Below are 17,068 nucleotides of genomic sequence, written 5' to 3'. Positions count from 1 at the left end.
CTGGTTGTCAGTTAGCCCATTAAAGGAAAAGGTGCCCAAGTCAGTACCTGCCAAAGGTGGAGCTGATATGGCATATTTATCACCTCTGCAATAAAAGAGATGTGATGTCTGCAACTAGTCTGGTGACTGAGAGTGGCCACCGGGACCATATAACACTGGTCCTAAAGGTTCTTCAATGGCTCCCAGTACGTTTCCGAGCACAATTCAAAGTGTTGGTTCTGACCTTTAAAGCCCTAAACGGCCTCAGCCCAGTATACCCGAAGGAGCATCTCCACCCCCATTGCTCAGCCCCAGACACTGAGGTCCTCTCCCGAGGGTCTTCTGCTGGTTCCCTCACTGCAAGAAGCAAAGTTACAGGGAACCAGGTAGAGGGCCTTCTCGGTAGTGGTGCTCTTCTTCTGGAACACCCTCCCTTCAGATGTCAAGGAAATAAACAACTACCGGTATCTGACTTTCAGAAGACATCTGAAGGCAACCCTGTTTAGGGAATTTTTTTAAGGACTGGTGTTTTTAGACATGTTGTAAGCCACCCAGAGTGGCTGTGGGGAAACCCAGCCAGATGTGTGGGGTATAAATAATAAAATTATTATTGTTACAACTATAGACCTGCTAGCCTCTTAGATATGGACTCCAAATTATACTCACAATATTTATTAAATAAAATCCAAGAATGGGATAGTAACCAATCCATTATATATGCTGAACAAGCACCAATCAATTTGGTAGACTGAGTTGTGCTAATGCTGCATTGCTGTTACCAAGCCACTCTGTTATATCCTAGTGTAGAGAACAATCCGTGCATACTTACCCTACAAGACCAGTGATAAGGAAGTCCAGGTTGCCCAAGATTTTCGTGCAGTTGATAAAGCTGTCAATATTGCTGGAATCCACTGTCTGATACTTGCTTCCAATTCCAGTCCCTTCACAAGCTGGAAACAAGGCAGGGTGTCAGGGTCGAATGTTTCAAAGAGGTGAAAGCTACCAGCTTAACATCTCTCCACACAGCTCCCTAACAGAGCTGATGGAATAGGCAAAAATGACTTGGTAACTGGGATCAGTCCCGAGTTTATACAGTAGTACCTCCGTTCACATACCCCTCTGGTTACGTAAACTTCGGGATGAAAAAGCAGGAAACCCAGAAGTATTTTAACAGGTTTTGGAATGCGCAGAAGCGATCTACCGCCACGCATGCACACGCAAAAGTGGTCCTCCGGTTGCGAAAACCTCGGGATCCAGCCAGACCTCTGGAACAGATCCCATCCGCAATCGGAGGTACCACAGTATATGTATTTTTAAAAAACTTCCAATGAGGTTGTACAGCAGGAAAAAGAAAGGGGGGCGGAGAGATCAATAAAGTACAATTGAACAAATATCATATTATATTTCCTGTGGAACAAGCTACAGGAAGAGGGTACAAAGCCTATTCTGTACATAGACAGAATATGTAAAAGAAAATCCCAAGAACCAGTCATGTCTATTCACAGAGTCTCTTCAACAGAAGAAGAAGAAGAAGAAGAGTTTGGATTTGATATCCCGCTTTTCACTACCCAAAGGAGTCTCAAAGCGGCTAACATTCTCCTTTCCCTTCCTCCCCCACAACAAACACTCTGTGAGGTGAGTGGGGCTGAGAGACTTCAGAGAAGTGTGAGTAGCCCAAGGTCACCCAGCAGCTGCATGTGGAGGAGTGGAGATGCGAACCCGGTCCCCCAGATAACGAGTCTACCACTCTTAACCACTACACCACACTGGCTCTCATATGCAGCTGAGGTCTTTAAATCTTCAGATTTGGAATTAATAAAAGTCAGAAATGGAAAACAAATACAAATCAAGGCCAATTATCACTTTACTTTTTAAATCAAGGTACCCCAAGGACTAACTGCGCACACTCATTAAGGGCAAATGCCACATGAGTATAGAATGACACATTGATTTCTTAAAGAAGTCCAGAAGAGGAAGTCCAAGTTCTTTGAAGAAATATGCAGTTCACGTGGCATGTACACAACCTTCACACTTGAAAGGTGGATATGCCCCACAGAGAAGAAGAGCTGGGAGCCTCAGTTATGCCTTCCTATTTAGTTTCCTGTTCCAGTAGCCAGAAGAAGCTATGGCTTCGTGTTACCTTTTGGGCACAGCCCCACGCAAGGCTCACATATCTTCCGGCCGCCTTTTTCCACTTCCATTTTGTGATTAGGGCAGGTCCGGATGCACAAACTCTGATCCACCACAAAATTATCTGCAAAATAATGGGAAGGAGGCGAGAGAGAACAGGGGAAAGATTAAAGAAATGTGAGCAACTTGTCACTGGAAACCCCTTAGGGATGTTTGGGGCTAAAGAGGGACCTCATAAGTAAATGTGAGGAGAGAGATGGGGAGTTGGGGCTCCTAGTTTTTCACTGAATAATCTGGTCTCCTTCTATTTTAATATGAGAAAAGGAACAACATAGGATTATTATTATTGTTACTATTATTATTATTATTATTACTAATATTTACTAAATTTGTATACCGCCCTTGTAGTTCACAGCATAAAAATACAAGATAAAAAACAGATAATACATAAACAAACAAGGGGGGACCCCAAAAGGCTTTCAAACTTGAAAAAAAAGCAGTAATTTCAGCTACTGTGACTTCTCTCTCATTCTTGATCTGGGAACAGTCAGGTTAAAATTAAAATATAATACTCAAATTGTTAGTGTTTTGTTGTAGTGATATTAAACGTCTTATTAGACATTATTTTATTTAGACTTTATTTATTTATTTATTTATTTATTTATTTATTTAGTCATTGACACTGTCAATTTATATCTATGCTGCATTTCCCCCCAGTACATCTGTGCTCAAAGTGGTTCACAAGAAAACAATGTGTGGGCCAGCATAAAAGCTTAAGAGGCCTTTGTACATCAAGGCCCCTCAATGGAGTTCTGCCACATCTGTGGCAATTTTCCCAGATGCATTGCAGGTTGGGGGGGGGGGTTATAATGCCTGAACTGGCCCTGAAGCAAGTGGTGCTCCAATCTAAAGGAACACCCATCACACACACACAGAGAAGACAACCACCCCCTTCTCCCCTATAGCCACAACCTAGGACTTACGGGGGCAGTTTTTGACGCATACGCCACCATACTGGTATTTGGCATCTGGGTTTGGCTCCAGTTGGAAGGTGAGCTTGTTGTAGATCAACGGAAGAGGGCAGCGTGTTTCACAGGCCCCATTGTCATTTACCTGCCGGCAGGCCTAGGGTTGAAAAAGCATGTGACAAAAAGCTGAGTAAGACCATGCCCACCCAACCACCATCATTCCAGGCCGAAAGCTGAAACATTGAGCCAGATTCAACTAAACCAGTGCGCTAGTGAAAGCCAGCACTCGGACTCTCGCTAGTGCAATGGGCTTCTCCCTCTCCTCCTCCATGCCTCTCCCACACCTCCCTCAAATGTGCTCTGGAAGGGCAAGAGGACCTCCCAAAACAGCATGCAGGGAGGGGAGAGGAGAGGGGAGGCCATTCCATCAGAGAAGCAGAAATGCTTGTGCTGGTTGATCAATTGTATTAGTGCAATGCTGATTTCCACCCACTTCATGCTAGATTCTTCCCCCGGTCCTGAAAGCACACACAAAACTTGGAACTAACTCCATGGAGACACCATAGGGAACTTGGTGAGAACGGATAACCCACATTTCCCCCAATATTCCGTTAAAAACTGTGATTGCAAAAAGATGATCATTGTAGCTGAACATGGAAAGAAGCCAAGGCAGCACAGGAAACAAAGGAAACAGGCTCTGGCAAAAGCTAAAGACCAGGAGCTGAGCTCAAAAGACTGGAGGGTTGTGCTGGCAGGCAGGTTGCGGGGACAAAATGAAAAGGGGGGCAGATATGTACACTCAAATCCAAATTGTTCCCATTCTCACAATCGTCTCCCTTCCTCAACACAGACCAGTCACACAAAGCACACCCAAGGAAAGCCGGACACAGAGACTGCTTACGTACAAAACACTCTGTCTTCAGTGGGCCAGTGCAGCCTCCTGCACATTCGTCATGGCAGCATTCATTGGGGTTGGGGCCAAAGCAGCGCTCATTGCACTGGGGGGCACAGATGGTCTTGGTCACTATGGCAGGAGGAGAAAAAGGTTTGGGTGAGAAGCAGTCAATGCCATCGCCCCATCCTCCACTCTAACAGTCGGCTCCTCCCATCTTCTGCTGACCTTCCCAAGAACCTGGGAGGTGGACACAGAAAAAAATTACTTAAGGTACAGTTACTACCCCTCAACACAGGAATTTCCCATAGCATGATGCACTTGGAATCCCTGATCCAAAAGTCAGTATATTGCCTTCCCAATTAATGGAGGGTTGGGAGTTGAGGGATACCTTGGTTGGTAGAGCATGAGACTCTTAATCTCAGGGTCGTGTTGTGTGAAAGATTCCTGCATTGCAGAGGGTTGGACAAGGTGACCTTTGTGGTGCCTTCCAACTCTACAACTCTGTGATTTACTACCATTTTTGCTAAGGAGGGCTCTATGAGTGCTTTTGCACCAAATTTGCCCAGTTAAGGAACATCGTAGAATTGGGGAAAGGTTCAGAAAAGGGCAGCCAAAACAATTGAGGGGATGGAGCAAGTCCCCTATGAAGAAAGGTTGCAGCATCTTTTTAATAAACTACAATTCCCAGGATTCTCTGGGGGAGTCCATGACTGTAAAAGTGGTATGCAAGTGCTTTAAATGTATGCCATTGCTGTCAGAGTTAAATCGTCATGAAATCTGTTTACCGTGTTCCCCCTCATATGAGCATTTTCTGCCATCTGGCCTCTTCAGTAGCAGTTCAGTTGTTAAAAGTTACGGATCACCTATTATATGCAGGCAGATTGCTTAAAGCAGGTGCTGCCATAGCTTTCCTTTCCAAATTTGGAATCTGTCCACCACCATGCCAAGTTTAAGATGACAGAAACCACATTTAAAGCAGCCATGAGAAGAATCGAGTCCTGGTTGCTCACTCAAGGACCAAACCTGGGATTAGGGGTTAGTCTCCTCCAACCTGCCCTCCAAAACTGGCTGGGCATGGTGGGAGTTGCAGTCCAAAACATCTGGAAGGTCCCTGGTTTGGGGGGGGGGGAGAGACTGGGTCCCAGGTACTGTAATACTTACATGTTTGACAGTTATTAGGACCAGGACCCCAGCAGTGACCATTGCAGCTCTCATGACATGGAGAACCTATCCAGGGAGACAAAACGCAACATCAGCCATCTAAACCAGAGGTATTGAGTATGATGGGCCAATAAGCTTATAAGAATCACATTATGTCCAAAGGCCTGCTTCACATGCGATTTGCTTGATGTGCATGGAACCTGATTTAAAGTGTTTTAACCCCACTCTTTACCTGAAAGGGCTTCCAGAGAAGCTTGGCACAGTCACAATGGAAGCTGTCCTATGCAGAGTCAGACAAATTGTCTGCATTGACTGGCAGTGGTCCTCCATGGTTTCTTTCATATACAGTCATACCTCGGGTTACAGACACTTTGTGTTGTGCGTTTTCAGGTTGCGCACCACACCGAACCCAGAAGTACCGGAACGGGTTACTTCCAGATTTCGGCACTCGCACATGCGCAGAAGCACTAAATCGTGATGCGCAGAAGCGCCAAATCGCAACCAGCGCATGCGCAGCACTGCGGGTTGCGAACGCTGCAGGTTGTGAACGTGCCTCCCGCACGGATCACGTTCACAACCCGAATGTCCACTGTATATTTGTTTTTTTTTATTATTTCCAGTTATACAGTATATTATGAAATAGTGAGACAGCTAGAAAGATAAGGTTTCACTTAACATTCTCTAGATTCAATTTAGAGGTCAAAAGCGGCTATTTCGAAGGAATATAAATATACTGGGTATGTATTTTCCTCCCTCCATGGTTTCATACCAAGGATACACATAGCCCTACCTGGAAATGCCAGAGTTTGACCCTGGGACCTTCTGCAAGCAAACAGGTGCTCTATTTAAAGATCATTTTAGAATTGTTATGGTCTGAGCCAGTTTGGATTTATTTGATACTGTACATGTTTTCAGTAGAATTAATTCTCTAGGTGGCACACACACAAAACAAAGGCTAAAAACATAATAAAATCGTATTGCAGTAAAGACACAATAAACTTAAAAGACAACTAGTATAAAAGCCCCAACAAAGAACGAGCGCAATAAAGATTCAGTGGTGGTGGACTTTGACTAGGAAGCATGTGATGGAGTCACCTTGTTGAAACTCGGCTTACGTCTGGTAAGGGCCTGGGTGGGAGATTTCTTGGGACCACCACCTTGAGTTCTCGCATTGCAGAAAGAAAACGGGGCACAAATGTAGCAGGGAAAAGAGAAGAGAGGAAATGGTAGCACGGGGAAGAAAGCCTCCTATGCAAACAGAAAACATTGGCAGGCCAGACAGGGGAATACGAGTGCAAGCACACGCCTCACCCTACTTTTAGCCAATACTCACACTTGTCTGCATTCTTTTGGATCACTGCAGGGTAGCTTGGATCCCGGATGATGTCTCCCCAATTGATAGTATCCACATGACACAACTGCTGGTTCCTCCCAATGTAGACACCCCCAGACAGGATTTCTGAAAAACAGTAAGAGGCAGCTGTGACCACTTTCCTTCCTGGAGATGTGAGACACCAAAATATCTGTGTGAGAAATAGCCAGCATGTACACTGTGCACATCCAGCTTCCATATACAGTGGTACCTTGGTTCTCAAACGCCTTGGTACTCAAACAATTTGGAACCCAAACACTGCAAACCACGAAGTGTTCCAGTTTGCAAACTTTTTTCAGAAGCCAAACATGCTCTGTTTTGAGTGTTACGCTTCTGATTTGAATGCCACACTTCCGTTTTGAGTGTTACACTGAGGTATGCCTGTTTTTGCTACTTATTTTGCGTTTTGTTTTTGCAGCTCTTTTTTCGTGACTGTGTGGAACCCAGTTCAGCTACTGATTGATTGTGATTTCATTTTATGGATCGATGGTCTCTTTAGATAGTAAAATTCATGTTAAATGGCTGCTTTAGGGTTTGTTTTTAAAAGTCTGGAACGGATTAATCCATTTTGCATCGCGCCTTGGTTTTGGAACCGACTTCTGGAACAGATTAAATTTGAGAACCAAGGTACCACTGTATTGAAAATGAAAGCAACCCTTTTCAGAACTCTTTCCAGAACAGATTATGAACCTGTGGAAGACAAGCATGTGCAGTCCCACTTCCACTAGCTGCACAGAATCATATAAAATCTGAAATGGGCTAGGATGGACTCCCAAAGAGGTTTCCCCACTCTCTGAATTCTCTCCACTATTATGATAATTCTCTCCACTGTTATGATCACTGCCTCACTCTCATTTCTATGGCTTTGCTGAGCCGTCTCCTTTTCCCCTTCAGACCTCCTCTCCACCAACTTCTTATTTATGCATTATTCTATTTGAATATATTTATAGCCTAGCCTTTCATCACTACCAACCCAGGGCAGGGCACAACCATAACACTGAACAAATTAAAACAATACACAAATCCATTTCGATTCACAGAGCGAACAAGAACAAGATAAAAGCGTAATTAAAAAGGCAGTCTTTAAAAACAGCAAAGCATACTTCGTCCTTCCAGCGTATGTGTTCGCTAAATTAAACAAGCTACCTTACAAAGGCCTGAGCAAATCGCTGAGTCTTGATCTGGCACTAAAAACAAAGTTGCTGTCATTACTACTTTCCCTCCAGCCATTTTTGTGGAGCAACTCATTGCCCACACTTACAGTACAATCCTATACATGTCTATTCAGGAGTTCAGTGGGGCTTGCTCCCAAGCAAATGCCTATACGACTGCGGCCACAGTCTCTCTTGCTTCCTTGCCATCCTTCAGCAAAAGGAGTGTATGTGTTTTGAAGCAGCACATTTGTCCCTTAACAGCAAGCTGCTTAACCAACCGAGTTCTGGAGACTTAATGAGTCCTTAGCAGCAGTGGGCTGGGAGCTATCAGTGTGTTTTTCAGACTTCCGAAGTATTCTTCGGATATACAGTCGTACCTTGGAATCCGTTCCGGAAGTCCGTTCGACTTCCAAAACATTCAGAAACCAAAGTGCAGCTTCTGATTGGTTGCAGAAAGTTCCTGCAGCCAATCAGAAGCCACGGAAGGCCCACTGGACGTTCGGGTTCCAAAGAAGGTTTGCAAAACTCACTTCCGGGTTTGCGGCGTTCAGGAGCCAAATCACCCGAGTACCAAGGCGTTCAGGATCCAAGGTACAACTATATAAGCTGATATAGGTATATCAGCCCTGTAAGTGGCTGGCAGGCCATTTATACCTAAGCCAGGCTGGGTATAAATACTATTTATTAAATTTGCACTTGCTGGCTTGATGAAACTGGTGCTTTCACAGTACAGTGGCACCTCTGGTTATGAACTTAATTCGTTCCAGAGGTCCATTCTTAAGCTGAAACCATTCTTATCCTGAGGCGCGCTTTCGCTAACGGGGCTTCCAGCGCGCGATTTCCGTTCGCATCCTGGGGCAAAGTTCGCAACCAGGAGCAGCTACTTCCGGGTTAGCGGAGTTCATAACCCGAAACGTTTGTAGCCAGAAGCGTTTGCAAGCAGAAATACCACCATACCTCACCCTGACTTCTGTTTCCTTTTTTTCCGGCTCTCATCTCCACAACCAAGGCTTATGGGCCTTGGTTACCCATTTGGAGGTGTCATGTGTTAAAGGCGCTCAAGGTAGTAAACATGGTTCCCCCAATATTATCCTCATAACAACACTGGGCTGAGATCCAGTGGCTGGCTGAAGGACACCTAGTGAGCTTCATGGCTCAGTGAGGATTCGAACCCTGATCTCATACTCCAATCAATGCACCACACATGCAGACCCTCTAAGGGACAGTCCTGGATTTACAGAAGCCTCCTGGTTTCTGATTTGATCCCAGAATGTACCGCTTTTTCCTTTCAACGTTTTCATTGGAGGTATGGAGTTATGTGACCCCCCCCAAGCCATCTGAAGGCAGCCCTGTAATGCTGAATGTTTTATTATGTTTTTATGTAAGTTGGAAGCCACCCAGAGTGGCTGGGACAACCCAGTTGGGGTATGAATAGTAAATAATAATAATAATAATAATAATAATAATAATAATAATAATATAGGACCTCTCTATTTTCATCGGAGAAATATTGGACGGTATGCACATGGATTTTTGTAGGGGGTACATCTGACCAAATGTTTCCTAAATCAGCATTGCAATATCGCCTTTCACATTGCTCCACTGCCACAAAGCTCTTCCCTTGCCTCCTGCTCCTTGTCAATTCCACAATTCCACAATTCTTCCCAGCCTACTTTAGGCTGAGACATCGACCTTCTTTTCCCTTACAAGGAACACAGTACACGCCTGCAATTAAGTATTTAAGCGCTAAATAATAGTGATGTGAAATACTTATAGTATCCATTAAATGCTGCCGGCACTTCCATACAGCAGGGAATGTTGCCCAGGTAATTCTGAAAAGCCATGTCTCCTCTGCCAAGGGTTGTTCTGTCAGCCAACAGAAAGATCAAGCGATGGGAAAGCTGATAGATAGGTGTTGTCTTTTTTTTGGTGCCACACTAGCTGAACAACAACAACATCAACATCAACCCAACAGACTGGTTGGGGCAGGTACCTAAAACATGCAGAGGCCTGTTCTGGGCTGTCTGTCTTCCTCTTAGCTCTGCTGAAACGATAGCCAAGAATTCAGATTTCACAAACAGCCACTTCCAGTGGTTATGGAAGACTTCATACTCAACCAACCAGTAGTGCTCAATGGAAGGACATACGTCAGGGGTGGGGAACTTGTGGCCCTCCAAACATTGCTGGACTCTAACATCCATCAACCCCAAGCAACATGGCCAATGGGGCAGGGATGATGGGAGTTGTTGGACAACAACATCTGGAGTGCCGTAGATTCCCCATGGCTGATATAGTAGCTCCATGCTAAAATCTAAGTTGGGGACTCCATGCTTCTCTAATCTATGTTTGCACATGCATCCGTCTGCATTCAGATTAAATATAGACAATTTCTGAGGCAACATCCATTGGCTGTGAACAGAGAGATGAAACTGAAACTTGAATTTAAGCCCCCGCATAATCATAAATTAACTATCATTATTACAGTGTGGTGTAGTGGTTAAGAGTGGTAGACTCGTAATCTGGGGAACTGGGTTCGTGTCTCCGCTCCTCCACATGCAGCTGCTGGGTGACCTTGGGCTAGCCACACTTCTTTGAAGTCTCTCAGCCCCACTCACCTCACAGAGTGTTTGTTGTGGGGGAGGAAGGGAAAGGAGAATGTTAGCCACTTTGAGACTCCTTCAGGTAGTGAAAAGCGGGATATCAAATCTAAACTCCTCTTCTTCTTCTTCTTCTTCTTAGATTTATAGGTCACCTTTCAAGGGCTGTATCAGATGCAGCACAGCTGGGTTCTCAATGCCATTGGTGAGGCATCCTGGGTGTAAAGCTCCCTGCATGCCTTTTCCAGGAACAATCCATGGCATTCTGATTGTGCGCTAGAGCTAAACAAAACCTGGAGGCAACTGCTGTGCAGGCCTGCCCTTGGCCAGACACTAAGATAGGATTGCCACATTTCAAAAAGTGAAAATCCGGACACAAACGTTGTTGAGCTTTTTGGAGGGCAAAGTTGTTGCCATATGCTCATTTTGGCCGAATTCCACCCGGACGCTCTTTCCAGCCGACGAATCCCGGCTACGCCTGGGAAATTCAGGTTGCATGGCAGCCCTAACTAAGAGGGCTGGCTTGCAAATCGTAGCGAAGCAACATTACAGCACTCGGAGCTGCTCTTCCAAACCCCAATCAAGGAGAAAGAGCAAAGAAACAAACCCACATTTACCAGTTGCTAACTGTCCTTTCCTTTCTGCCCTCCTTCTCCCCAAATGCAGCTGCTACTTGGGTGTGACACAAGGACTATCCCAGGAATGAAGGAAAGGTTCACATCCGTAGATGAAACAGCGTGAATGGGGTCCATTTAGGAATCTAGACTCTGCTTAGCCAGGTGTCACCTGCCCAGGCTGCAAAACAGTTGACATTCCTTCTCATGCAGGATAACCCCAGGGGACTTTTGTAATGCAAATTCTTTATAAAGTTTCTTGGTGAGAAGCAGGACAAGCAGTGGCGTTGTCCCTCACAATTGATTCAGTTTCCCTCAAAGTTCCATAGTCCCCCACTCCACCCCTCTTCCTCAACTAATTCCATTATCTCTATTGTAGCTGGAGTTGACCTTGTATTGGGACTCTACCCCAGGTTGTTTACAGGGCTTTACTGTGTTGTACAACACCGGGTGTGGTCAATTAAAGGGGCAGGGTGTTAAGGGTGGCCCACAAACCTGCTTCTTTGGCAGCTAGTCAAATCCTGCCAGCTAACTGGCTAAGTGGACCCATAAATTCTTTCTTGTAGATTGGACTTTCACCTGCTTATCTCCAGCTCAAATTGTAAAGATGTTCTATCCGATACACTCAGAAGTTCAGAGAGTTAAGCAATAGGGGGGCAGAGCCGCAGATTGACATTTAGGATCCATAGCTCCTGGGAGATAAACATGTTTTCTACCCTCATCCTGAAGCCATCATTTCATTAGAGCCTCCAGCACAGACTGGCCTCACCAACTTCTGAGATGCCGTACATTGTGCTGGGTGTGTATAGGTTTTTCTGGCACCAGAGGTCCTTCTCTACATATCCCTGCTGCTCTGTATACTTTCTTAATAATAATTACTATTATTTATATTATTTATATGCCACCGCCTGACTGGGTTGCCCGGAGAGCCACATTTTAGACATGATTTTATATCTACTGCTCTTTGCATTTTTACTGTTGCTACGGTAATTGCTTTTGTTTCTGATGTTTTTGATTTGTTTTATGGTTCTCTTTTGTATCTTAAAAAACTAGATTAATTTAAAAAAATAAAAAAATAAGTGCTTTAGAACAACTGGATTTTATGTTAGATGTAACTTCCAAGATGACACAATTCATCCTAGATGCTTTGTCCAAATAGTTTAAGACAAAGCCTTAAACGGCTCAGGACCGCAATACTTCAAGGACCGCCTCTTTCCATATGAACCTACCCAGACCCTGAGATCATCTTCTGAGGCCCTCCTTTGTGTGCCTCCTCCTCAAGAGGTCCAGAGGGTGGCAACATGAGAACAGGGCCTTCTCTGCAGTGGCTCCCCGTCTGTGGAATGCTTTCCCCAGGGAAGTTCGCCTGGCGCCTTCATTATACACCTTTAGGCACCAGGCCTTTGGCTGACCTGGTGGACATCCTATACCTTTTTAAAATGTGGCTCTTTTTTGGGTGTATGTTATTGGGTGGTTGTTTTTATTTTGATTTTATATATCGGGCATAGGCAAACAGCCCTCCAGATGTTTTGGGACTACAACTCCCATCATCCCTGACCACTAGTCCTGCTAGCTAGGGATGATGGGAGTTGTAGTCCCAAAACATCTGGAGGTCCGAGTTTGCCTATGCCTGTTATATATTGTCATTTTTTCTGTGAACCGCCCTGAAACCTCCAAGTATACGGCAGTAATATAAATTCAATAAATAATAATAATAGTTAATCCTGTCTGGAAGCTCCTAAAAGATCTGGCTGTCGTTCAGTATAGCACCATTCAATATCTGGTTTCAACCAGTGGCTGAATTTTGCTGTTGAAAGGAGAGGTAACAACCCCTTGATCAAGAATGGGATTCTGTGCACATGATCTCAAACTCCTAGACTCTTTCAGTGTCGCTCAAAAGAGATTACTAGTATGTTTACTAGTACGCTGATTTAACCACAAACACTGCCTATCACACTACTGATGCAAGCCCTATGGGTCTAATTACAGTTCCTTTCTGTCTTCAGTTCCCCTTCCCAACACCATGCTACAGTGAGGGCTAGCAACAGATGCCAAGACAAGTACCCAAAAGTCACAAGTAAGGGCATGTCTGCACTGCAAATTAATCTTTTGTGATTGATTACTCTACAAACAAGTTCAGCTAATTCTATGAACTGTAGGTGAAAGTGCTACATGTTCTCTGAGGGAGAGTCATACTCTCATTACAAAACTACGAGCACAGTTGCCAGTTTCGGATGGGATTCGATCACACGCTGGCAAATGCAAGTTGTGCAATTAAGTCGATCAGTGCTCTTGCGCAGAAAACCCGTGATAGGCAAAATGAAGGGGAAATGCGACGGAAAGAGTGGGATAACCATGGCTTGACAAAACACTGTCAAGCCAGGCTCCTCACAAACTTTCTGCAAACATACCAGGATGACTGCCGACACCATACATTTAAAGCACTCTTATACCACTTTTAACAACCACAAAGGTAAAGGTAAAGGTACTCCTGACCGTTAGGTCCAGTCGCAGAGGACTCTGGGGTTGCAGCGCTCATCTTGCGTTACTCGCCAAGGGATCTGGCATACAGCTTCCGGGTCATGTGGCCAGCATGACTAAGCCGCTTCTGGCGAACCAGAGCAGTGCACGGAAACACCATTTACCTTCCCGCCAGAGCGGTAGGTACCTATTTATCTACTTGCACTTTGATGTGCTTTCGAACTTCTAGGTTGGCAGGAGCTGGGACTGAGCAACGGGAGCTCACCCTATCGCGGGGATTCGAACCGCCGACCTTCTGATCAGCAAGCCCTAGGCTCTGTGGTTTAGACCACAGTGCCACCCGCATCTCTTTTAACAACCATGGCTTCCCTCAAAGAAACCTGGGGACTGTAGTTTGCTACGGGTTATGACTTTGCAGACCTGCAATTCCCTTAACGAACTACAGTCTCCAGGTATCTCATGCCTATTGGAAAGAGTACTTTAAATGGACATTAAGTGGACATTAGTTAACATTTCAAAAGCAGCTGCTGGATGGGTAGGTGCCCATGTATTTTTCTTGAAACAAACATTTAGACTGAGATTGTGTTCTGCACAAGGACAGAGTCCAGGCGTAGCGTGCGATTGCCTGAGCCAATGGTGTAAGATCTGAACTGTGGAATGTGCTTTCCTCCTCAGTGGGGAAGGTAAAAGGTGACAGATGCTGAAATCATTTATCCACTGAGCAATCATGCTCCACCCAGTGCCCCACATACGCCCTAGCCTTGCTTGCAGGGAGCAACTGTGGGGATAGATATGCAATGTCTGCCCCATATACTTTTTCACTGGGTGCCTGAAGCAGCTTATAATTGCAAAGGAAACCAAGCATTCCATTTCCTCCCATCCACTCTCAGCTTTAGCAGTGCAAAGTGTGAATGGCAATCTGGAAAAGGCTACTTAAAGCGGGGTGCCCATGACCCTAATCCCCAGTAGAAAGAGCCAGATAGTGGCTACTAAGCAGGGAGGGAAGGGCACTTTCCACATTATAAAAAAGCACTCTATTTTCAGGATTGCTTCAAGCGGTTGAGGGAAATAACTGAAGCTTAGATGCCCAGATGTGGATTCTTCGAGGCACATAGAAACTGTGCCAAATCTCAAATCATTTGTTGCTTCCCAGCAAGTGTAACACAACACACACACAAACACAAACACACAGAAAATGCAAGGTGCTCAACCCTACCTAAAAGTCATACTCTCCTATCTGATCACCCTTCTCTTCAGATCCCGATTGCAGTAGTTGTAGTCATTCACTGCTGAACTTAAGCACCCTGTGCATGCTGAAAGGGATCTCTCTTTGCTATTACTGCGTATATACAAGGCCGAACCCTGGCACTGAGCAAGACATCTGTGAATGCACTACTGGGGAGAGAGACGCGTGGCATGCAGTAGCGTAGCATGGTTTGCCAGTGCCCGGGGTGAGGCAAATGTTGCGCCCCCCCTGGTGGACTGGGCAGCTGGGGTGGGGGCTCATGTGAAGCGTGCATGCGGGGGTTGGGGTGAATGAAGCCCAACTCCAACAGGCTCCTCTCCCGCTGCCTCCATCTGCCTGCCCACTAGACCAACCCGCCTGTCACCGCACTTCAGCTGCAAGGGCTCCATGCCTGTCATGGGGGCACCTGATTGCACCCCCTCAAAAATGTGCACCCAGGCAATGGCCCCCTAGCCCCCACCCACCTACGCTACACCTCTGGTGGCAGGAAGAAGTGGAGAGAAGCTGTGGCACAGTTAGTCTTGGGCGGGGGGCAGGGATGGAAAAGTACTCTCAGATGCTCAAGTGTTTAAGGAGGGGAACTGGTGGCCTTCCGCATGCTGCTAGACTACAACTCCCATCACCATTCCTGAGCATTTGTCATTCTGGCTGGTGCCGGTTGGATTTGGGAGTCTACGAAGGGAGGGGGTGTGGGTTCCATTACCCCTGGCTTAAGACATGCCCTGGCAGAGGAGAGCAAAGCACCTTCAATTATATTGGTCTTTTCCAGTCCAGGGACTGTTTTCATCAGGGCCATGGAATGCTACAATCTGCTCACTAGCCTCCACAAAGACAGAAAAGGAGTCAGTAAGCAGCAGTGCAGAATCTCTGGCTGCATAGCATAAGCCTCAAAGCTCACCTGTGAGTTGATTGAAGCCCAACTGCTGTAGCCCATGTGTGGCATTTTTTCCATAGTTGAGGAGGATGTAGAGGGCATACTTGTCACCAGAGTCGTCATACTGCTGTATCCCTCGTATTATGCGCAGGTTCTGCAGTGGCAGGTACGTGAAGATGTTCATGGCGATCAGAACGTAGCCAGTCACTTCTCGGATAGCCTGGGGAAAGTCAGAGCGAAATTTAAAGGGCACCATAACACCCACCCATTCATTATCGAATCGAGCAGCTATCAATTTTGCTAACAGATCGCGCCGCCACTCAAAACAGGCTACGTATTGGGACTGCAGAGCTTGATGGGAGAGGGTGACCTCTGCTCCTTCCCTGTCATTGGTCTGCCCCAGTCTCTTCTTCGTTTAATAGCATTTGTAATGGCAGTGATGGAAAAGGAGGAACCAAAGGGGAGATTCACATAAACCCCTCCCATGTGTTGCCAAAATGTGTGGGGTGGGTGTCACATGACCTCGTGGCAAGCCCCGCCCACTGCCAGTGCTGCATGGACCACCCCTGTGAACCACCAGATATGCACATGTACAACAAACATCAGAAACAAGCAGTGCCAGATTTACGTACAGTATAAGCTAAACAGGCTATAGGTTAGGGCAGGGGTAGGCAACCTAAGGCCCGTGGACCGGATGCGGCCCAATCACCTTCTAAATCCGACCCACGGATGGTCCGGGAATCAGCATGTTTTTACATGAGTAGAATGTGCCCTTTCATTTAAAATGCATCTCTGGATTATTTGTGCGGCCTTCCTGGTGTTTTTACATGAGTAGAATGTGTGCTTTTATTTAAAATGCATCTCTGGGTTATTTGTGAGGCATAGGAAGTCATTCATCCCCCCCCCCAATATATATATATATATATATATATATATATATATATATATATATATATATATAGTCCGGCCCACCGCATGGTCTGAGGGGTGGTGGACCAGCCCACGGCTGAAAAAGGTTGCTGACCCCTGGGCTTAGGGCCCCACTCTCTTGGGGGGGCCCAAAAAAATTAAAGGGAAAAAACTGGATCTACATTTCCAAAATATAAGATAAAAAACAAATAAAATAAAACCTACATACAGCAACAGTGTTTTGTGTTGTGTGGGCTCCTATGATGTAAGTAATGTGCTTCGCCTGCTAGCCTGCTCCCTAAAATATCACTGGTTTGCTAATTTCTATATATAGGGTGCCTACATTCTGCATGTATAAATGGCTTAAGATACCTATTAGGTCCATAAATTACCATATACAGTGGTACCTCTAGTTGCGGAGTTAATCCGTTTCAGTGTGCTGTTCGCACCCCAAAAAGTCTGCAACTAGAGCGCCTCTTCTGCACATGTGCGTGGTGCGATTGAGCCTTTCTGTGCATGCACGAAGCGCGCAGATCGCTTCCGCACATGCGTGGGCAGTGAACCTGGAAGTAAACACTTCCGGGTTTGCCACATTTGTAATCTGAAATTCCGTAACAAGAGTGGAACGCAACACGAGGTATGACTGTAGCATATATTCAACACACAAAAAACCAGTGACAATTTGTTG

General features: G+C 45.6%; 1 protein-coding gene across 1 annotated transcript in view; it reads right to left on the bottom strand.

Annotated features, from left to right (window-relative positions):
* The window catches only part of ERBB3 (erb-b2 receptor tyrosine kinase 3), an 84,399-nt gene that overhangs the window by 24,049 nt on the left and 43,282 nt on the right, over window positions 1-17,068 (bottom strand). Inside the window, exons 3-9 of the mRNA XM_033138843.1 lie at window positions 15,496-15,691; window positions 6,467-6,592; window positions 5,134-5,199; window positions 3,983-4,101; window positions 3,093-3,234; window positions 2,120-2,233; window positions 809-929 (exon numbers count right to left, since the gene is read on the bottom strand). Of these exons, the coding sequence (XP_032994734.1) occupies window positions 809-929; window positions 2,120-2,233; window positions 3,093-3,234; window positions 3,983-4,101; window positions 5,134-5,199; window positions 6,467-6,592; window positions 15,496-15,691 (884 nt within the window). The remainder of the gene's footprint in view (window positions 1-808; window positions 930-2,119; window positions 2,234-3,092; window positions 3,235-3,982; window positions 4,102-5,133; window positions 5,200-6,466; window positions 6,593-15,495; window positions 15,692-17,068) is intronic.

The sequence above is a fragment of the Lacerta agilis genome, chromosome 2 (genome assembly GCF_009819535.1).
Source record: "Lacerta agilis isolate rLacAgi1 chromosome 2, rLacAgi1.pri, whole genome shotgun sequence".
Lineage (NCBI taxonomy): Eukaryota > Metazoa > Chordata > Lepidosauria > Squamata > Lacertidae > Lacerta > Lacerta agilis.
Note: the sequence above shows the minus strand (reverse complement) of the source record. Positions and strands in the feature narration are given on the sequence as shown.